This window comes from Bos indicus, chromosome 27 (assembly GCF_029378745.1).
Source record: "Bos indicus isolate NIAB-ARS_2022 breed Sahiwal x Tharparkar chromosome 27, NIAB-ARS_B.indTharparkar_mat_pri_1.0, whole genome shotgun sequence".
Classification (NCBI taxonomy): Eukaryota; Metazoa; Chordata; class Mammalia; order Artiodactyla; family Bovidae; genus Bos; species Bos indicus.
The window spans coordinates 26338497-26360699 of NC_091786.1; the positions used below are offsets into that span (position 1 = coordinate 26338497).

Below are 22203 nucleotides of genomic sequence, written 5' to 3' on the forward strand. Positions count from 1 at the left end.
GCAAACACTATCTTCTCCCCAGTATGGCTTTTCCCTTTTCTCTCCTACTTACCCACCTGTCCATCCTGCTGTTGTCCCTCAGGGAAATAGTTATCTGATGGATCTAAATCAGACTTTCATTGGAGTAGTTATTCACTTTGCTAACAACTGTCCTCGTTGTAATTTTACACCTTTTCGTGTCTGTGTCACTAAACTGCAAGTTCCTTGAGGACAGAAACTGTATCTAGTTTTTCATCACTTCATACATGGTAAATGTTCAATCGCTTTGCAGGACGACTTAACTAAATGTATTTGTACCTCTGCTTTCTCCTTTTCTCCTAGCCCTGTTACAAAAACAAAACCGACTCTCACAGATTCCCAAGAGCTTGGATTTGTATTAAATCCCGTTTGTATTTGTATTAAATCCCACCTGTTACTGGGTTCCGCCGCTCCTACTTCGGGAGGTGGGTCTCACCAGAACCCCGGTTCTGTGTCAGAAAGTGAGGAGCCAATTGCAGGCCACCCAACTGGCCTTACAGCTCCTTTATTACAGGATGGAGGGGGAAAAGAACTGGGTGCCCTCTGAAGAACGCTAAAGGACTCCCCCAGAGGCATCACACCACGCGTCCCAAGGGGACGGCTTCCAGTCGCGTTCTTTCTCCTCAAAGGATGTGGGAGGTTGCGGGATGCCCGTTGGGGGCTTCGGGATGAAGCTGGTGTTTCCACTGCCCCTGAACCGAGACGGGGTCGGAAAGCCTTGGAGAGCGATAATCCCACAACAGCGCAGCTGAGGAGGAAGGGGCCTGGACCCACGGTCCCCAGTCCGGCGCGCCCCCCGCGCCCCCCGCGCCCCCGCGCGAGCGTGAGCCGCCGGCGGAAGTGCTGCGTCGCGCACTTCCGGGTGTTGTCTGGCCGCCGCCGCCGCGCGTCTACGGTCTCCAGGCCGCCGCCGCCGCCTCGGGTCCCGGAGGCAGGAGCGACGTCACCACCATGGCCGGCATCAAAGGTGGGCCTGGGGCGCTGAGCCCGGGCGGGCTGGGCCGCCGCTCCGAGAGAGGGGACGGGGGGCCCACGCGGGGCCCACACGCCGTCTCCAGGGACCCGGCGCGCGCCGCGGGGCTCCCTGCGTTGGCGGCTGACTCCCGGCTCCCCCCGACCGCGACCCCAGCCTCCGGCCTCCGGGCCGCGGTGGGCGCGGCGGCCTCCCGGAAAGGACTGGGCAGGGTCGGCGGCTCCCGCGTCAGCCCCCGCCCGGTGCTGAGCTCGGCCGCCTAGCTCCCGCCCGTCGCCCCCCGGTGCGAAGAATTGAAGTGGACCCGCCGGGCGTTCGGAGTCCCGCAGCCAGCCGCTCGGCTCCACAGACACGCGTTTTGCAGGAGTTTGCAGCCGAGGGTTTTGCACTGTGTGGTTTTGAGGGGGTTGAGGAGGCCGCCAGAGATGCCAGTTATGGAAAATCGGTGTCATTCCCCATTTAAAGGCACAAGTGCGATCTTTTCGGATGCTGAGCCGAACCGAGCCCCCAGGAATGCGCTGGAAGGGCTTTAGGATGGTTCTTTCCCAAACCTTGGCGATCACATCCGCGTCAGGACCCAAACTCTAAGCTTCACGCTCCTAAAACGGATGCGTTTTGATTTGTGGTGTTGGTTTGACTATGTAAAGCCCGTGAGCGACCCCAAAGGGCTCCTTTTCCCTCCCCTCTCCACAGTTGGACCTTGAGGCTTTTTCACATTTCAATGTTTTTAAGTTAGGGTTTGTTTTTTTTTTTAAGGTAAAAGGGTTTTTTATTAAAACTCAATGAAAAAGTTCTCGTTTTATTTGTCTATTTCCTTTAAAAAAAATGTTGCATTTTTTTTTTTTCTCCAGCTGTTTGGTAGTTTTGTTAGGTTAGAAGCGAATAACCATCAACAATGTTTTCAACTTAATTCTTGACAACGAATTACATTGATTTCCTGACCTGCGGCTTTGTTTGAAGGGCAGGCAAGCAGGAAGTGAAGAACTTCAGTAACAGTGTGTTTTCTGTGTTTTTTTATTTTCTTCAAGGACAGCTTTTGCTGAGCTTCTTCCCCAGAGTCACATGTTTACTGTTTCTTGTTTATTTATAATGTCTGGAAACATTTCCGGTAGAAAACTTTGTCAGTTGAGCAGCTGGGATAACTTTCCTGTCTCCTTTTGAACTATAACACACCTTTTAAAATACCTGTGTGAAAGGTAGTCATGGTAGAAATGTTGTGATTTTTAGGATGTTGTCAGTTTCCCAGTTCTTCCCCATTTCTGTACTGTCAATTAATATAGGAGTCTCTCTCCCAAGAAAATAACTTTATAATTATGGGGAGGTGAGTATTAATCAGCAGAAAGTATCTCAAACGGAATTGTACTTACACTTTGGTTTCAGTACAGTTTTCTGATTGTTGTGATTGTTATCAGGATGTTTTCTTCCTGTTGACCTATCTTTATGTTAGTGAAAGTCACTCAGTCCAACTCTTTGTGATCCCGTGGACTATACAGTCCATGGAATTCTCCAGGCCAGAACACTGGAGTGGGTTGTGGTCCCCCTCTCTGGGGGATCTTCCCAGCCCAGGGATCGAACCCAGGTCTCCTGCATTGCAAGTGGATACTTGATTGAATCCAGGATACTTCTCAAGTCATTTGTCTATTAAGTGAAGTTGCTCAGTCGTGTCTGACTCTTTGTGACCCCATGAACTGTAGCCTACCAGGCTCCTCTGTCCATGGGATTCTCCAGGCAGTAGTCCTGGAGTGAATTGCCATTTCCTTCTCCAGGGGATCTTCCCAATCCAGGGCCATTGTTTACAGACTCTTTACAGTCTGAGCCACCAGGGAATCCATTTGTCTATTACTTTGTTACATATTGGATTTTTCTGGTAACTCCCAGTTCAGGTCCCTTCTCCTATTCCAATCTTTTTGTAATCACAGAAACCACACCCAGTGTCTTGAGAGTTGATAATTGGCCTGTTCCACCCCTAACCTGGAGGCTTTGGGAGTAGAAACCAGACTCATCTAAGCTTTGCCTTCTGAATGTTGCATCACTTAATTACAGTGTAAAATTTTGCCTTGTTGATCTGTCATCTAGGACAACCGTTTATACATAGATGGCAAGATTTGTATATACATCAACCTGGTTGTTGATTCCTAAGACTGGAGGAACTTTACACTTTTGAGAACTCTTTTTGAGCAGTTTATCTAACCCCATTGGTATTTATCTTATCCAGTATGACCCGGAAGTAAGATGTCACACAAAGTAATCTTTTGATACCCGAATCTTATCTCGAAAGTTCCTTGTTTGTTTTTTCTAATAAGTCATCATTAACTTTTTAAGAGCACACTAAAAAGAATTTAGACTCTTTTTTGATGATAAGAATATAAGTAATTTTTCTCTATCATAGAACAGTGTTAACCACAGCAACCAAGTTCTAAGGTTACTAATCTCCTGGCCAAGATTATCACAAATCTGGTATGCTTTTTGAGATTTTTTATGCCTGATTTAACTGGAATTTTTTTTTCCAGTTTCTTCCCTCCAATCAGAGGGCAGTTCTTGTCCGCAGCTCTCCTCCTGTTTCTCATCATTTTCAATATGGGAATCAAAATAAGCTTACAAAATTTTGTGCTCATACGATACAGATAACAGTAATTGCGTCCAGGAAAGGAAGGTTACTTTTCACTTAACTTTGTTCTGGGTACATGAATTGCCTATTGAAATATATATGTATAAGTGAGCATAGGTGATTCTTTAAAATAAAAGGTTTCATTATACAACAATTGTCACAAAAATCAAATAAATAACTTCTGAATAAGAGGGTAAAGAATGTTAGCTTTAACATGTGGGTTTTGTGACATCTGTGTGGTCTCTCTGTTTCCGCCAGGTTTGTAAGCTATAGTCTGTATAAATGGCTTTTGTATACATAAGGTGTTAGTATAGTTATGAACTGAGCTGTTAGGCAGTTACCTTTCAAAAAGCAGAGTTGGTTTTGTTTATTTTTATTTTTTTTACTTCTTCAGCATGTCTTGTAACAAGTATCTTAGTGTTCAGAGAATTATTTGCATTTTAGATCTAGTCCAACCCTTATTTTATAGAAGAAAGAACTGACGCTCAGATGACTTTCATAGTCAGATAGTAAGTGGCTGATAGGAGCTGGGCCCCACTGCCTCTTGACTCTCACTTGCAACTGTTTCTGCTCAGCTGCACTGGGCTCTCTTCTGTCTTCTTTTTTCCATCTCCCCACCCTGTCTCTTTTCCTTCAGCCTCCTTTCGTTCATTCCACACATAATTATTATGGAGCGTTAAGAGCTGAGGCCTGAGAATCAGTAGAAAACCTCTGTTCTCTGCTCTCTTGGTGTGAACAGTTTAGAAGGAAAGAGAAACAAATCTGTATAGCATTGCATAAACATTTATACTGAACTATTTTCATGTCTGGTTGTCCAAATGTCATGGTAATTCGATAGCTTAAATGTATTCAAAATCGGTTACTCTACTAATCTTTGTTTACCAAGCATGTATTTTACACTTCAGTTTAAGGAAATTATTAATTGATGATGACACATAAAATTATATTTTTTCTGAGAACAAACCAAAAACCTAGCTGCTGTGATAAATGATCACAGGGGAGGCACGCCAGAGCAAAGAGGGCCTCCGCATGTGTGCCCCAGCCTGAAATGTCCCCCCGCATAGCCACAAGGTTGATTCACTTCTTCATTTCACATAGATCTCTGTCCAGATGTCTGCTCATCAGAGATGGCTTCCAGGCCGATATATCTAGAATAGCACTCTTACGCCCTTGGTTTTTGTTTTGTTTTTTTTAAATAACGTTTGACATTTGTTTACTTTAAAAAAAAAATCAATTTATTCTCCCACTAGAACATAAGCATGAGGGCAAGAGTTTTAACTTCTTTTCTTTGCCCTGTCTCCAGTGTTAAGAACAGTGTGCAGTGCTCAGGAGGCACTAAGTAGATATTTGCAGAGTGAAGGAATAAATAAACGTAATAGGGGGAATGGGTCTAGTCAGGGGCTTTTCGAAAACTTCACTGATTCAGAGGTAACTGGGCTGAGATCTAAAGGAAAAGCAGGAGCTCATGTGGCGGAAAGAGGCCAGAGCTGGGATAAGAATGCAAGCTCCTAAGTTGTTCACAGCCTTGCCTTGTTCGTTAACACCACCCCAGCACCTGTTAGGTATTTGGCTCTCTGTAGACATTTCTTGAATGAAATGAGTGAATGAAAAAGTATCTGAGGTAGAAAGGATAGCATATGCAAAGGGCCTGTGGTTGAGAGAGCCGCTGACTTCCAGGAGGGGAAAGAAGGCCAGTACAGATGCAGAGGCCAAGGGGTGCAGCCTGGGGTGAATGCGTGTCCTCACAAGCAAGCAAGACCAGCTTCCGAGGACCTGTCTTGAACTGGACAAAACATGGTAAGCTCGGTATTTACCTCACTGTTGACGTCGCATTCCCTTGGAAACTTAAAGCTCCTCCTTTGCCACAAATTAAAGTGCAGATATTTTTATTTTTGTTTTCCTTGTGCAACTGAAAATCTAATGGCATTAAGGACGAAGTAAATGTGTTCAGGATTGACATGACCTACATCAGTGATCGGAATGAAAACTAAATCTGCTCAGCTCCCATGTCTGTGGGTGTCCTTGATTATGACCATTTTAATTCAGAGAAGTATATCTAATTCTGAGCAGCATTTAACCCCTTAAGTGTTAATTTTGGTTTATGTATGTTGAGTCTTGTCTTGCTAACTTGTAGACTTTTGACAGCTCTTTTGAATTTTAATGTTTCTGTTAAGGTTAATAGACTGCATCGTTGGACAAAAAAAGAAAGTTATTCTTTTAGCCACTATTAGTTGTGGAAATAGAGGTTATGTGGAGCTCAAACTGATCATTTATTTCTTTGCTTAATTCTAGACTGTTGATTAACTATACTTTTTCAAGAACATTGTTTCTACTCACTGATATATGTGAAAACACTTTCTAAAATATATGCTTTGTATCAGGGTGTGTGGGTGTTGTTTGTGTGTGACCTCAGAAACTATTTCGCCTACAGAATGCATCTATGGCTTGTGATGACATCTTAAAATGGTGATACAACTGAAGGATTGTACCTGTAATCCTGAATATTTTCTGATGTGTAGCAGCTTAGGGAAAGAAATCTGGCTGTAGTTTTGCAAGCTATTTAAAGATCTATAGCAAAATTAATTGAGATTATTGATTACTGGTACCCTTAAACACTTTTCATCTGTACATGCCAGGGGTGAATGTGCAAGAAGCAGTCGCTGATCAGGAGAAGTTTTCCCATAGATGAGGCCTCTAAAGTCCAGTAAAGCTGATTGCAGAGTTTCTCCACAGACTGCTTTTGAAAACTGTAGAGATCTGTGGAGTAAATGTCATATCACACTGGGCTTCCCCCATGCCTCAGCAGTAAGGAGTCTGCAATCAGGAGACTTGGGTTCAGTCCCTTGGTGGGGAAGATCCCCTGGAGAAGAGAATGGCAACTCACTCCAGTGTTGTTGCCTGGAGAATCCCACAGACAGAAGCCTGGCGGGCTACAGTCCATGGGGTCACAAAGAGTTGGACACAACTTAGTAACTAGACAACAAATACCATACTAAAGGCTGGAGAAGCATTGATCTTGCAGACTGGGATGGGACTCCTTTGACATGGGACCATTAATTTGGGAATGTGATAATGTGCCGGCCATCTGTCAGGGCTTTGAAAATCAGTATCACCGTATTTTGCTTTGAAGATGCCTCAAATAGCTTATTCCAAGACAAGATAACTCTAGCTTTTGAAGATGAGTCACTAATACCTTTGCTTTTTTGTTGTGTTTTGTCCTGCTTTTTGCTTCTGGGATTTCAGGGAATATTCTGACTGCTAATAGTAATGTTAATAAAAATAAATGTTGATTTAATTGCTGTTTCTGTTTGACTTTTTATTTACTCTGCAGCTTTGATTAGCTTGTCCTTTGGAGGAGCAATTGGACTGATGTTTTTAATGCTTGGATGTGCCCTCCCAATATACAAGTATGTAACATTTTTGTCTTTTTGTGTTTAAGTGTAACATTTTTCTACTTTTACCCACTGAGCCACCAGGGAAGCCCTACCTTTAAAGTTAAAACACTTTTTTTTTTTTTTTTTTTACTGCAATAGAAGTAAACCTGAGAAATGGTCATTTGTTAAGGATAAACTTTTAAGTCTTCACTTAAAATTTGTTTGAAAGTATTTTAGGACAGCAGCATTTTGTAGAAAAGACTTTGGCTGTTGTTCTTTGACTACTGCTGAGCTTTTAATGGCCAGATAGTGAAATGCTAACCCATCACTACTGCTTCATCTGGAGAACCAATTGATTAAGTTATAGACAAGAAAATGTAAAATGTCTTTTTCAACACAAACAAAAAACTGTAAGCAGAGTCAAGAGCAACTGACAAAGAAAAAAGTTATGTAAACAATTACTCTATAAGACAGAATTTTTTAAATTCATAGGCTAAATTACTAAGAAAAATACAGACAGCACAATAGAAAAGCGAACAACAAATACGTAAAAAGGACTGCCGTTTGCTAATAAGAACATGAAAATATACTCAACCTCACTCAAAATTAGGACTTCCCTAGTGGCTCAGTGATAAAGAATCCTCCTGCCAATGCAGGAGATAATCCCTGATCCAGGAAGATCCCACATGCTGCAAAGCAACTAAGCCCGTGTGCCACGACTGTTGAGCCTGTGCTCCACCAGAGAAGCCATGGCACTAGAGAGTGGCCCCCGATTGCCACTACTGGAGAAAGCCTGTGCACAGCGAGGAAGACCCGGCACAGCCATAAATAAATAACACAAAAACTTTTGTAAGTTACATGAAATCAATGGGCAAAGGTAAAAGATAGGACAGACAAGCATTGTCACGTACTCTGGGTGGAAGTTCAAACAGGTGCAAGTCCTGGGTGACCAGTTTGCCTGTAGCTCTCAAAATGTATCCTTCCACTTCTTAGAATTAACTCATACAAATCTATTTGAAGATGTTTACAAAGATATGTGTGTCGGGAGAGTATGGATATTCATGGCGGCCTTGTTTATAATACCAACAACAACAGGAAAACTGGAAGCATCCTAAAGGTCTATCAAAAGAAAAATGATAAATTAGTACATCCACTGATGCAAATACCGGGTCGTCTTATAAGGGACAAGAAAGGGCTGTGGTTGCTAATCTGTTAAACAGGCTATCTTATTAAATTTAAAAGTGCAGTGATTCATTCATATCTCTAAAGTTTATCCATATGGGAATCTGGAAAGACCCACACCAGTAGAACTGGGAAAGAGAAGACAGGGAAGACACAGGTAACCTGGATTTTTCACTTACTGTCATTTTGTATTTTTTGCATATGTTTTCCCTTAAACTTATGCCCATTTGTAATTTTTTGTTGTCATTCTCAAAATATTCAGCAGAAGATTTTTAGGAGAAACACATAGATAAATCTTTGCTTATCATGAGCCTCTAAGTACAAGCAAATCTCCATTATGATATGTATTTTATGGCAGTTTTAAAGCCATCTATTTTATTTTAACATTTTATTTTGAAATGATGATGGACTGTCAAGAAGCTGCAAAAATAGCACAGAGGAGTTCTGGCACCCTTCACCCATCTTCTCCCAGTGGTAATATCTTACATAAGTGTTTTATGTCATCCAAACCAGGAAAGGACATGGCACGATACAATAGCTAGATGATTTTTATTGTGATAAAGTTGACATTCTGATTGAAAGTCTTCAGTATTAACTTTCAGTTCATTTTCTGTATGCAGTATTTTGGGAGTTCCTAGTGAACTAAGGAAAGTTTGGGGGTGTTCCAGCTTCATGCCAAAGCAGGATTTTAGAAGTCAAGGTTATGAATCTTGAATTTTAAAAGTACTGTGTTAACAATGCCATTTTTCATATGCCTTTTTATTTATAACCTAAAAATATTTTTAATTTGGGGCCTTAATTCCAACTGTTAAAAATCATAAAGCATTTTCTTTTCATTTAAGAAATATTTAATCAGTGTATCGTAGTTGACTTTAGGAATACTGTGACTCAAAATGTTTCTCTTTTTCAGTGTTCAGCTTATAGCTTATATTTAAACAATGTCATATTTGTACCTTGCAGTATACTTTGGTCCTTATTTTTAAAAAAGAGTATATTCTGTGTGTAGGAAAATGACAAAGACAGCAAAAACTACATTAACTTATTTTTCCTTTTCTAGCCAATACTGGCCCCTCTTTGTTCTGTTCTTCTATATCCTTTCACCTATTCCATACTGCATAGCGAGAAGACTAGTGGACGATACGGATGCTATGAGTAACGCCTGTAAGGAACTCGCCATATTTCTTACAACAGGCATTGTGGTCTCAGCTTTTGGCCTCCCTATCGTATTTGCCAGAGCAAATTTGGTAAGTGACAGCATTCTCCTACTCACAATTTTGCAGTAGACTATGTTCAGTTTTTCTCAGGGAAAAAAGTCTGTTAAATAACATGAAAAAGAGATGAGAGACATAGGAACCTAGAAGATGAGAGAGAAAAATCTTACTTTTGTTGTTGTTAATTGGTAAAAATACTGAAATGCATTGGCAGCAGCGGTTGGCATGCCAGTACTTCACTCTCAGAATTGGGCACATGGGGACTTCCTGGTGGTCCAGTGGTTAAGACTCCATGCTCCCAATACAGGGGCCCAGGTTCAACGCCTGGTCAGGGAACTAGGATCCCACATGCCACATGGTGCGGCCAAGAACTTAAATAGATAGGTAACAGTTGGGGGCATGGACTCGCCCAGTGCTGCACAACCCCAGGCCTACCCTGTACAGCTTACAACATTGAAGACCTGAGGAAATCTCTGCAGGTGGGAAGGTACCAAAGAATAGAAGAGACCTCCCTGACTCACCAGTCAGATTCGCTCCTCCGTGTCTGGGAAGATGGAGATAGCAAAGAAGACAGGCTGGCCACCCTTCCACACACACAGGGCAGTGACTCCCCCTGCCTCTCTAATAGACCATACACGAGCACATGTGCATCTCTGATGCTTATAGTCTGCTCTCTAGGTGAAATTTTTAGATTCTAAGGAAGATTTGAAGCAAACTTCTCTGAAAACAGAAAATCATAGAATTCTATGCTGCCTCTTCATAACCCAGAAGTCAAGCTTGCTTTTCAAAAATGATTATTTTCCATGCCTTTCTGTCTCTTTAAAGGAATCACAGGTCTGCAAGAATAGCCAGGTCTACAGGAACAGCCATTATGTGTTCAGCAGTGTCAGAGTCATTATTACAAGTCGTCTTTGTTTTGGATCGTGGTTGGCGTACAACTGGAGCCTTGATCGCTTTTCATTTCCTTGTTGTTTTTCATGTCTGTTAACTGAGCATTTCTGTCTTACATCTGTAGATCGAGTGGGGAGCTTGTGCACTCGTCCTCACAGGAAACACTGTCATCTTTGCAACTATCCTGGGCTTTTTCTTGGTCTTTGGAAGCAACGATGACTTCAGCTGGCAGCAGTGGTGAAAGGAATCACTGAACTCTTGTCACATGGACTTCTTGTCATTTCTCGGCCGTCCGCGCACACAAGAGACAGGGCAGTGATGCTGAGCAGTGGAGCAGGCCTCTCGGGGGTGTTCCAGGTGCTCCCTTCTCACTTGTATTGTAAGCATACTATTTTCACAGAGACTTGCTGAAGGATTAAAAGGATTTTCTCTTTTGGAGGAGCTTGACTGATTTCACACTTATCTCTAGTATGCTTTTTGTGGTGTCCTGCTGATTTTAAAATATTTATGTGTTTTTCCTGTTCAGTTTTTTTTTTTTAATCAATATGCAATGTTAAACATTTTTTAATGTAATAACCATTTGCATTGGTTAGGCATTAGAGTTCTGCTGGCTACTACTGGGCTAAATACATTTTTTTCCCTTAAAATTGTTTAACCTCCATTACTACACATAGTTATAAAAATAAATTTTTCATTCAGTCAGGATGACATCACTCCCAATTTTATGCAAACATGCAGACCATTAGCATACCTTATAGACTATATACTCAATGCAAATCTAGCTGCATTTATACCTCAGAGGGGCCAAGTGTTAATGCCGTGCCCTCCATAATAGTTGCTGGTTTTGCCAGAAAGCAGGTGTTTTGTGAATTGAAAATTATTTTATGGAATTGTTGCAAAGGAGTGCTTTTATTCTCAGTTGCTAGAAGAACTTAGGGTTAAAGGTAAGGGTGTAAAAACAGATTTTTGAGACATGGTTTTTATTTATGTTTATTATAGTTAGAGTGAGTTGCATGGCAGGAAGAAACGAGGTTGAAATTCCATTTTTTAAAAATCCTGTTTCTATTTGTAAGTGAAATTTTTGATCTTTCAGGCTTTCATGTTTTGCGTGGGTAAAGGGACACACGGGGAACTGTACTGACACTGGAAGTATGTTTGCACCCTACGTACTAGAATACCTCCTCCTGCTTCCTCCTTGTGACTGACTTTATACACTGTATGTATTCAGTAAAGTGTGTTTTCCCATTCAGTTTAGTAACACCTTAAATTAGAGGTGAGTGCTCTGCCATACATTCAGAGTGTCCCTGCCCCACACAGAAGGCCTTGAGGTGATTAAAGTGACTTCTTAGTCTTGCCAGTCATATATTAACACCTTAAGATCTAGAACATGGGAATGGTAGTACTTATTCCCTAAGGTTGTAGCATACGTGTTTTTACAATACTTAAGACGAGTTTCCTGTGTACTTCTCAACATTTTTTTTCTTTCACCCTCAGAGATACACTGTTTCCTTTTATAAATGGCCTTGATTGTGTGAATTCATGCAAAGCAGCCCAGTCCAGCTGTGTGGCAGCTTGAGAGGCAAACCTGACCCCCAGATTCCCAGTAACCAGGCATGATCAAGTTGTCGTGGTCACTCACCTCTCCCGCAATGATCAGTGTTTGTTTCAGGAGTTTTGAAAATAGTCCAGGTCTGACAGTATTTTGTTAAGGACATTTGTTTGTATGTTTATTCAGTATACTTACTTAAAAATCTGTTTTGGCTTCAGATGAAACAGTAATCACAACAACTATTTCGTATGTTTATTCAGTATACTTACTTAAAAATCTGTTTTGGCTTCAGATGAAACAGTAATCACAACAACTATTTCATTCTATAAAGTTGATTTCTCAAAAAAAATGGGAACAGATTGTGGGTTTATTCAACTTTCTACTAGAGATGCCTCAAGGCTTCTTTGCCCAACCCAAGTTTTTACTTTGAGCCGTGAGATGGGCAGCAGGATGAAATGCCGGCGTGTGGCTGTCGCATCTGCACACAAGCTGAGGGCGGCTTGCGGTGTCACGAGGTAGGCCTAAAGACAAAGGGACAGCTGCTCACGGAGCAGGCAGCTGGAGGTAGAGTTGGGAACTCAGTGCCTGTGATCTACTCGAGTTTTTCTTTTTGCCAAAAGTACAGTCTCTGGTCCTTCCCTGTTTTCTGTTCTAGAGTGTCAGTGCGGTGCACTGCTACTGTCTTATTTCCTTGGCCGTAGACTCTTTTTCTAGCAGCTGCGGATTTCTTCTGTATAATAATCACCCTGGCAGCATTGTGTCTTTGACCTTGCACACTAGCTTGACATAGTGCTGTCTCTGATTTCTAGGCTAAAATTACTTGAGGGCTGAATTTTCCATAGAATGTGCACTGACCCTGCATTGCCATTCTTCTATGGAAAGAGAACTTTTGATGATGAAACAATAAAGATTTTAAATATCCGCTTTAGTTTGTGGGTGTTTTTGAAATGAAAACGTACAACACACTTCAGTTGCTGAAGTGCATTATCCATTTTAAGAATGTGCTATAAAACAGGGAGGACATTAGTTGTTAATCTTGCAGAAGTTTCACTTCCAAAATAAAAGTGAAACTGTAGTAATACTACAGTGAAGCCATATGATATTGAGCTGTAATCAAAGGACTGGTAATTTGGAGGAGTAGAACTTTGACCTAACCTTTTAAAAAACGCTGTAGAAGGTTTTGTTGACATAACAAGGCTACTGACCATCTAATGTTAAGGTTGTACTTGTTCTTAATTTTCAGAACTCTTTTATGACTTCACGTTTTATTATAATTTATTATTGTTTGTCATTAGAGCATTTTGCTTTTTGCAAACATTTCAAACAGGTAAATGTTAAAAAAAAATTGATCTGTGTGGTACAGTGTGAACAGAGAAAAGTAGTGTTCTCTTTTATCAAAAATGAATCTTAAAAAGAATCTTGCCCCAATTGTCCTACTTACAATCTCATTATGTTTAAAAAAATTCAAATTATAAGGTCTTAGAGTCTGCTTTAATATGATTTTGGGGAAATCAAATAATGAAGACCATAAAACATTCCTCTTTCAATTATAGTTCTGTTTTCTTTTGTGTATTTAGAGGCAGTACTAAAAAGAGAACTCATGAATTTTTAATTTCAGTAGAATGGCTAATACTGTAAAAGAAAAACTGTCACAGTTTATAGCCATAGGAACCATCAAATAGAATAAAATTTTATAGAACAAACAAGTATTCGCGTATGTATTTGTAAGAGCATTAATATTAGGTTGACCAAAAAGTTTCATTTTGGATTTTCCATAAGATGTTACCAAAAAAATGAATGAACTTTTGGGCCAACCCAGTACTTTATAGGGCTTCCCCAGTGACTCATCAGTAAAGAATCCACCTGCAAGGCAGGGTTCGAAGCCTTGGTCAGGAAGATCCCCTGGAATAGGAAATGGCACCCCACTCCAGTATTCTTGCCTTGGAAATCCCATGGACAGAGGAGTGTGATGGGCTATAGTCCATGGGATCACAAAGAGTCGTACACTACTTCGCGACTAAACAACAGTACTTTATAATTTAGATTTATGGTTTGGCATTTAATATCAGAAATGTCTTTTTCTCTTGTCAAATCAATTTAATATTTAATATTATGTAACTGTAGTGTGGAATAAGTGTCAATGAACTTGTGTAGACTTGTGAACCTCCAAAATGGGCAGATGTTTTCCTGAAAGCTAGGTATACTTACATTGAACATTTGAAGATTGTTTCTAAAACTGTTCACAGCTGAACAATTTCTTGGAATTAAACTAAGTTGGATAGATTTTTCCTTATTTTCATCGTGCTCCAAAACATAGGTAAGAATCAGCTCTAAAACCAAATTATGAGTATGGCAGTGAAGAAGGATGTTAGTCTCCTAATGATTAAGAAAAGCTTGGTTTGAGAATTCCCTGGCAGTCCAGCGGTGAGGACTCTGCGCTTTCACTGCAGGGCCTGGGTTCAAGTTCAGTCCCTGGTCAGGGAACTAAGATCCCACAAGACAATTTGTGGCCCCCCCAAAAAAAGCTCAATCCTGGAAAAGTTCTTTGTTCCCAGTGAAACCTATGAACTAAAGGACTGCATTCTAGATACTCTTGGGGAACATGAAAAGATGAGGGCACGGGGTCCCTCTTGGAGCTAGGAGTCTACTGAGCTAAGACGCAAAAATGGACCACAGGAAGCTGATCCTATGCACGCCAAAGGAGTGTGTGGGTTCACCGGAAGAAACGGTTAGGGAAGCAAAGCTGAGCTGGAGGGAGTTTCCTGTCCTGCTCTGGCCGGTCTGCTGCTGCAGGCAGGGTCGTGGAGCGGGTCTCCAGGGCAGTGTCCTGGCCGTGGTTCCTCAGCTCCCTGGGGTGCAGAAGGCGGCAGGCACAGCAGCAGCGGTGATTGCAGGGCTTCTTGATTCTGACCCTGATCTCTGGGTCCCACATACAATGTCGATGTGAGAGGTGGTGAGACTTAGTAAATGATCAAGCAGATCCGCTGATGAATTTGTGCGGGGGAACGAAGAGTCAAGGGTGACTACCAGATTGTCAGTTGTGCATGTCAGGGGCTTGGGGTGAAAGAGATGTAATGAGGGAGGGTGTGAAAAGTAAACGGCAGAGGTGGACACCATGTCCCAACCACTGGTTCGTTACATCGATGGGTAACCTAAGGATATCATCATCTGCCTTGTTTAAAACCTTTACCAGACAAGACGGTACTCTTGACCCTTTGACCTTGTAACTGGTTTGTCAGTTCCTTGAGGGGTGACATGGTAGCACATGTCTTGTCCTCAAGGTTACACTGGGCTCTGGAGTCAGACTGCCTGGCCCCAAGCTCTTACACTAGATACGTCACACAAGTGTGGTTTTTCTCCTTTCTGGGTCTCATATCCACATCCATAAAAGGAGGGTGATCATAGTAGTTACTTCATAGGGTGCTTGTGGGGTTCAAGGATGACACGAGGAGGGCTCACAGCAGCTGTGCTTGTTCAGCGTTAGCCGTTTTTACTGTTTCTCATAGCAGTTCTCTGTACTGATAAGCAGTTCCTTCTCACACAAGGAGACAAACTGAAAATCCAGTCTCTTTAGATAATCTATTTGCAGACACACTGTTAACCTCCTTGTTCCCTGTCAGTGCCACAGTACTTTGGGGAAATCAGGAGATCTGTTGACTCTAATAGACCCTGCCAGCTGCTGTGACACGTGCTTCCGGTGGATAAGGACATGTGATCCTACCGCCCCCTCCGCTCCTGTCTTGGAACTGAGATGTGGTACACATTTTTTAAAAAAATACATTGCTAAACGTTTTTAAAGCAAGAAGGGGAAGTCATGGTGGACGTGAAGCTAAGAAATCCCTGAGAAAATGAAACCATCGGGGATTGAGTTGAAGAGAGAAGCTGTCGCCTGAAACATGGGTGGCAGGTGCGTGGGTGAACACTACCCTAATAGGTGGCAGTCCTGCTGGGGAGGCCCGGTACCACTGCAAGTGGTGGAACCCGGGGCCAGGACAGGTTTGGGCAGCGTACAGAGAGGAAAGTCACAAGGGGATTTATGTGGGGTGCTGCAGCACAAGCAGCCAGGCCAGCAGGTCCACCTACACCAGACACACACCCATCCCCGTCTCACACCCTCTAGGGTGGGAAGAACCCGCATCCTGCAGTAGGGAGAACAGGAACATCCAAGTCCAGGAGGCCAGCCACCAGGAGACCCTGCTTGGCAGCACATCTTTTTTGGCAATGAACACACTGCACCTACCCTTAGGCAGAATGCTCACTCCAGAGTGGCAGACGTTCCACCCAGGGGTCTCAAAGGGGAGCACCCAGGCAGGGATAACCAAGCAGTTGAGGAGAGCCCAATGGAAGAAGACAGATTCACAGAATTTACCTTCAGGGGAACAGTTGACAAAACAAAAAGACCTCCATGCTTACAGTTCCAAGTACTGGAGCCATCCATTGGCCCAGAAGGTCTTGCCAAGTGTCGTACAAAATCAGGTTGATGAAGTCAAGTCACAGAACATTTTACATTTCTCGCACCCAAACCCAATTAGGATTCCCCAGGACTGAACGCTGGAGAACTATTTTTCCTCAAGGCTCTTCTAACTATAACAATAGATTTGACTCAAAGATACGGTGAATACAGTAAACTTACTATTGATAAACTTTTTCTGCAATATGTTCTCTCCCTGTGGCATCCTGTCCTGAGACTGAACCTAGAACCTGCTGTCTGCATGGGTGGAAAGGAGGGGAGAAGCATACCCCATCCCATGAGATGCTTAGATTCCCACCTGGAACGATACATGGCCACCATCAGCACTTACTCATTCCATAGATGTTTGGAACCAGACATCAAAACCACAAAGTAAATGAAAAGGAAGGCGAATAGGAAACTGGAAGTAACATATACATGGTACTATAGGTAAAATAAACAACATGATCCTACCATATAGCACAGGGGACAATATTCAGTATTCAGTATTTTTTAATAACCTGTATGGGAAAAGAATCTGAAAAAGTATATATAGCAGTACACCTGAAACTAATTAATACAATACCATAAGTCAACCATACGTCAATTTTTAAAAATTTTAGAAATTGTTAATCACTCTTTTGCAACCCCATGGACTGTAGCCTACCAGGCTCCTCTGTGCATGGGATTTCCCAGGCAAGAATACTGGAGTGGGTTGCCATTTCCTTCTCCAGTGGATCTTCCTGACCCAGGGGTTGAATGCATGTCTCCTGCATTGGCAGGTGAGTTCTTTACCACTGAGCAACCAGGGAAGCCCTAAAAAACATATTCTCCCTTAAAAAAGGAAGGTGAAGTGACAACAAACAGAAGAAAGTATCTTGAAGTTCTCTACTACATTGTATCTATAAAGTGACTGTGATTATAGAGGAAGTAGGCAGAAACTGAGGGGCTGCTGCTGCTAAGTTGTTTCAGTCGTGTCTGACTCTGTGCGACCCCATAGACAGCAGCCCACCAGGCCCCCTCCGTCCCTGGGATTCTCCAGGCAAGAACACGAGTGGGTTGCCATTTCCTTCTCCAATGCATGAAAGTGAAAAGTGAAAGTGAATTCACTCAGTCGTGTCCGACTCTTAGCGACCCCATGGACTGCAGCCTTGCAGGCTCTTCGGTCCATGGGATTTTCCAGGCTAGAGAATCCTAAACAAGCTCATAAGTAACCATTCAAGCCTCCAGCCTATGTGACAGTTAACATTCTTACTTTTATGTTTTTCCTCTTCCAAAGTATTCCTAGAAATTCTAGGAATTCTTCTATGTTGCATAAACTTGTCTTGGTTGTCACTCATACCTCAGCCAACCTGGGCTGGCTTCCACTTCTCTGCAGCCACCATTTACCATCTTCTAATTGCTTTGCAAACTGCAAATTTCTCCCGAAATCCTGCACCCCAACCGTGGACCTTTGTCCCCTTCTCTTGTGGCTCAGCTGGTGAAGAATCTGCCAGCAGTGCAGGAGACCTGGCTTCTATCCCTGGGCTGGGAAGATCCCCCTGGAGAAGAGAACGGCTGCCCACTCCAGTACTCCGGCCTGGAGAGTTCCATGGACTGTGTAGTCCATGGAGTTGGAAAGAGCTGGACACGGCTGAGTGAGTTTCACTTTCACTTTCACAACCATGGATAGGATCCTGCAAAGCACATCAAAAGCCCAGCTGTAACTTTACATAATTTTTTACTGAAGGCCTGAGGAAGAGAGGATTACTATACACCCTCCCCTCCCCCACCCCTACCCCCCACAAAAACAAACCAACCATACAACTGGGCATTGGACTCTGGCTTCTAGAGTCTATTGCCCATGGGCTTGTTTGGAGGCTGCCCCGAGTCCTACCTCCCTGGCGCTGACCTGTCCCAAGTTGCCAGCACCATCTTACCTCCCCTAGATGGGAGGGATTCTTGGACAAGGTCCCCTTGCCTGAGTCCAGACCCCACCTCCAAAACACAACAATCAACGCAAATGCAGCTTGGCCCCTAGAGAAGATAGGGTTACTCATAATTGACCACATGATCCTTTCAACCCTTTTAATCCAAGAGGGAAGATTTTGTTTCATGTGGCCAGGAAGCTCATCAAAATGTTGCTTCTTCCATCGCCCTGAACAAGCGCTGTTAAAATGAATTAAAAATTTATTGATAATGTCAAACACCAGTTTCCCCTACTTCTATCCATGAAGATACTAAAATGTTGGGATTTGGTATCATCAGAACATCATGCATTCTACATCAGAAAAACCTTGATTTGCCTATTGGCGTATTCATTAATGTTGTGCGGTCACGTTGTTAGTAGCTCAGTCATTTCCGACTCTTTGTGACCCCATGGACTGTAGCCCACCAGGCTCCTCTGTCCATGGAATTCTCCAGGCAAAAATACTGGAGTGGGTTGCCATTCCTTTCTCCAGGGGATCTTCCCAACCCAGGGATTGAACCCAGGTCTCATGCATTGCAGGCAGATTCTTTACCATCTGAGCCACTAGGGAAATTAATAGTTGATCTTGGAACTGGGACCAGAGGTGTTGGGAAATCCTCCTGTAGCAGTCAGGGTAGGTTCAACTTGCTGCAAGAAGCAACAACTGCCCAAATCTCAGGGTGAAACACGACAAAGGTTTATTTCTTACTCACTACATGTCCATAACAGGCTTCCCTGGTAGCTCAGCTGGTAAAGAATCTGCCTGCAATGCATGAAGACCCCACTTTGATTCCTGGGTCAGAAAGATCCCCTGGAGAAGGAATAAGCTACCCACTCCAGTATTCTCAGGCTTCCCTGGTGGCTCAGATGGTAAAGAATCTGCCTGCAATTCAAGAGACCCAGGCTTGATCCCTGGGTTGGGAAGATCCCCTGGAGAAGGGAACGGCTACCTACTCCAGTATTCTTGCCTGGAGAAATCCATGGACAGAGGAACCTGGCAGGCTACAGTCCATGGGGTTGCAAAGAGTTGGATATGACTGAGTGACTTTCACACACACATGTCCATCACGGCTGGCTCTCCTCTGGCATCTTCTCTTGGGAGACTGAGCTGACACCTCTTGGCAGAAGAGACTAAACATGGAGACCCACATGGGGGTTCTTAGAACTTCTTCCTGGGGGCACACATGCTCCACACACCCACTGACCAGAGCCTGGAGTGGGTGGCCAAGCCTGATCTCAAGAGTGCGGATGAAATTCACTCAGTCGTGTCCGACTCTTTGTGACCCTGTGGACTGTAGCCTGCCAGGCTTCTCTGTCCATGGAATTCTCCAGACCAGAATGGAGTGGATAGCCATTCCCTTCTCCGGGGGATCTTCCCAGCCCAGGCACCTGGTCTCCCACGTTGCAGATAGATTCTTTACTGTCTGAGCTACCAGGGAAGCCCAATCTCAAGAGTAGGGAAGTAAAATTCAGAAACAGACCAGCACCCTTCTTTTGACCACTCTTCCCTTATTTCTCTTCTGTCCCTAACCCTCTTATCCTGTACTTTAATTTCTTTTTTTATTTAAGTACTCTGAATCTGGTGTTATTATGAATAACAGCATGTTACCTAATAGCCAAAAATGAAGTGTCTGTTCTTCGGTGAAGCCTGTGTTCATTTTTTTTGCATAGTTTTATTGTTTGGGAAATAGGGACAGTTGAGAAAGTTCATATCAAAAATAATCATTGCCCCTTCACCTTCAGTGCTGAACCCAGAGATTAGAGGAAACCAAGTTTCTGTACCATCTGCTAATTTATAAAAACATGAAGAATCTGTTGGAAGTGACTTGAATCTGTTAGTCTAATAGTTGACATTTTATTCAGGATAATTACTCATGATTGCCATTTATTCTTTTCTAGCAATTCGTCGTTACAATGCCCATGCCCATAATCTGTTGGTCTCTACCATGCTCCCATGAATACAATTGTCAAATGTGTTCTTTCACAGCCATTGAACCTGCTTCACCATCAACCTGTTCCTCACTGTTTGATCCACTCCCCTTCACCCAGAGTTGACGGGTTGGCTGCCAGGGTCTCTCAGGTAACCAGGAAAAGAGTTCATTGCCTGCAAGGTGTTGGTCACATGGGCTGAGTTGCATCCTTTGGGCAGAGGTAGAACTTGACTTTCAAGATCTCCAAATTCTCGCCAGGACATACTTCTCAACACTTTCCATCTGGGCCTCCTTTTCCATAATTCTCATGGAATTGATGAGTCAAAGATTGACGGATCAACAGGCTGGACGTGCATGTGTGAATCCTACAGTTTGCTTTATAAAGCTACATGGATAGAAAAAAGCAAGATCGGATCATCACCTTTGGAGACATTGAACAGTAGGTGGATTACTAAACCTGGTTGCCCATTTAGAGCCACTGGCTGCCTTTTGGTCATGGCATCTGCCGACAGATTAAAAGAATGCCAGCGCGAGAGCATGGCCGCACATGCATCAGGGGGATGGGACTGCCCTGTGAGCCCAGCAGATCCAAAACAATAGGGCTAGAGGTGGCCTCAAGGTTTCATGGAATATTTACTAAGGCAGTGTTATTTCATTAGACAAATAATAGCATCTATAGTTCCTTGGTCCTCTTAGGAAAGCAAAGTTTGTAGTTTATTTTTGTTAAATATTTTCTTAATTAAGATTTCAATTTGGGATGACAAATTGAAATTGTAATTGAGTAATCACAGTTTGGGTGTATAAAAATGGTGGCCACTGGGAATCTGATTTCGGACACCTCTCTGCCTCTCTGAGAACATGAACTTTCTTTAAACCGTTCCAACCCAAGGACACCACGAGCTGTCTTCAGAACAACACCTGCCAGCTGCAACCTTGTGGTCTCGAGTCCTCCCCCTTGTAACTATGCAACCATTTAGGGCCCCAATCAGTTCTTACTCAACAAGTATCCTTAGTTTTTGCCAGTTCCAATTGTAATTCTTAATAAAATTTCATCTAACTGTAGCCTTGTGGGTTTTGCCCTTATAAACTCCCCTTCCTGTGATGGCAGCGTTCCACTCCTTTGAAGATAAGCTTGCCTTCCCAGAGCCAGGGTCCTGCTGACTCACTGTGTACGTGCTAATCTGTAACCATCTGTTGAAACCTTGAAGAAAGGTCGTGTTTGACGTAGGCTCTACGTTTTGACACGATATAAAACTATAGTGAAAACCATGCTTCTCCAGACCACTTTTTTCCTCACTGGAGACTGCTCTCCTGAGCTAGTCCTCAGCCTGGTTCAAATAAAACCCTCTCCTACTCATTGTTACAGGTTGTTTATTGATTGTGTCAACACGAGAATTCTGAGCTTTTCAGTTACGGCTTATCCCCTTTTTAGGGATTTCTTAATCACCAGAATCTCACAGGATGATGCTTTCAAACAACAAGATGAGGTCCCCTCTGGAGGGCTGTGGGAAGGATCTGTCAGGGCTCCTCCCAGACCCTTTAGAGTAATTTGGTGGATACCAAGGTAGGAGGCCAAAGCTTCCCTGGTAAAGCTCAGACGGTAAAGAATCCACCTGCCAGTGCAGAGACCTGGGTTTGATCTCTGGGTCAAGAACATCCCCTGGAGAAGGGAATGGCAACCCACTCCAGTATTCTTGCCTGGAGAATCCCACGGACAGAGGAACCTATCCGGCTACAGTCCATGGGGTCGCGAAGTGTCGAACATGACTGAATGACTAACACACACACAAAAGGTGGGAGACCAGCGGTCAGGAAGTGTATGCCCTCCAGGGGCTGACTCTAGTATTTGTCCCACAGAATCTAATTCATTTGACCAGGGCTGCTGCCCACAGGGCAGAGGCTACTGGCCATTTCCTTGCATTTGTAGAGGATAAGCATGATTGGTCAACGTACAAGCCAGAAAGAGATAGAAAGTAGGGGTGGCCTGGGGACCACTTCTAGAGCAAGCAAGAGGGAAAAAAAAATCCAGTTCTGGCAGCAAGGTCAGAGCCATGAGGTCAATAACGAG

The 22203-nt window shown here is 43.2% G+C and overlaps 2 protein-coding genes across 3 annotated transcripts in view; one reads left to right on the forward strand and one right to left on the reverse strand.

The window, feature by feature from the left end:
• The window catches only part of SARAF (store-operated calcium entry associated regulatory factor), a 32158-nt gene extending 30547 nt beyond the window's left edge, over window positions 1-1611 (reverse strand). The window contains exon 1 of the mRNA XM_070781328.1: window positions 410-1611. Within this exon, the coding sequence (XP_070637429.1) occupies window positions 451-1443 (993 nt within the window). The 5' untranslated portion in view covers window positions 1444-1611 and the 3' untranslated portion in view covers window positions 410-450. The remainder of the gene's footprint in view (window positions 1-409) is intronic.
• LEPROTL1 (leptin receptor overlapping transcript like 1) lies at window positions 854-12727 on the forward strand. Of its 2 annotated transcripts, XM_070781329.1 has the most exons (5): window positions 886-985; window positions 5277-5396; window positions 6931-7006; window positions 9213-9399; window positions 10382-12727. In XM_070781329.1, the coding sequence occupies exons 1-5, from the start codon at window positions 970-972 to the stop codon at window positions 10496-10498; spliced, it is 516 nt and encodes a 171-aa protein (XP_070637430.1). In that variant the 5' UTR covers window positions 886-969; the 3' UTR covers window positions 10499-12727. The 2 variants fall into 2 exon arrangements, with proteins under 2 accessions (XP_019809050.1, XP_070637430.1); XM_019953491.2 differs by lacking the exon at window positions 5277-5396 and having other exon boundaries at window positions 854-985.
• The last annotated feature ends 9476 nt before the right edge of the window (window positions 12728-22203 follow it).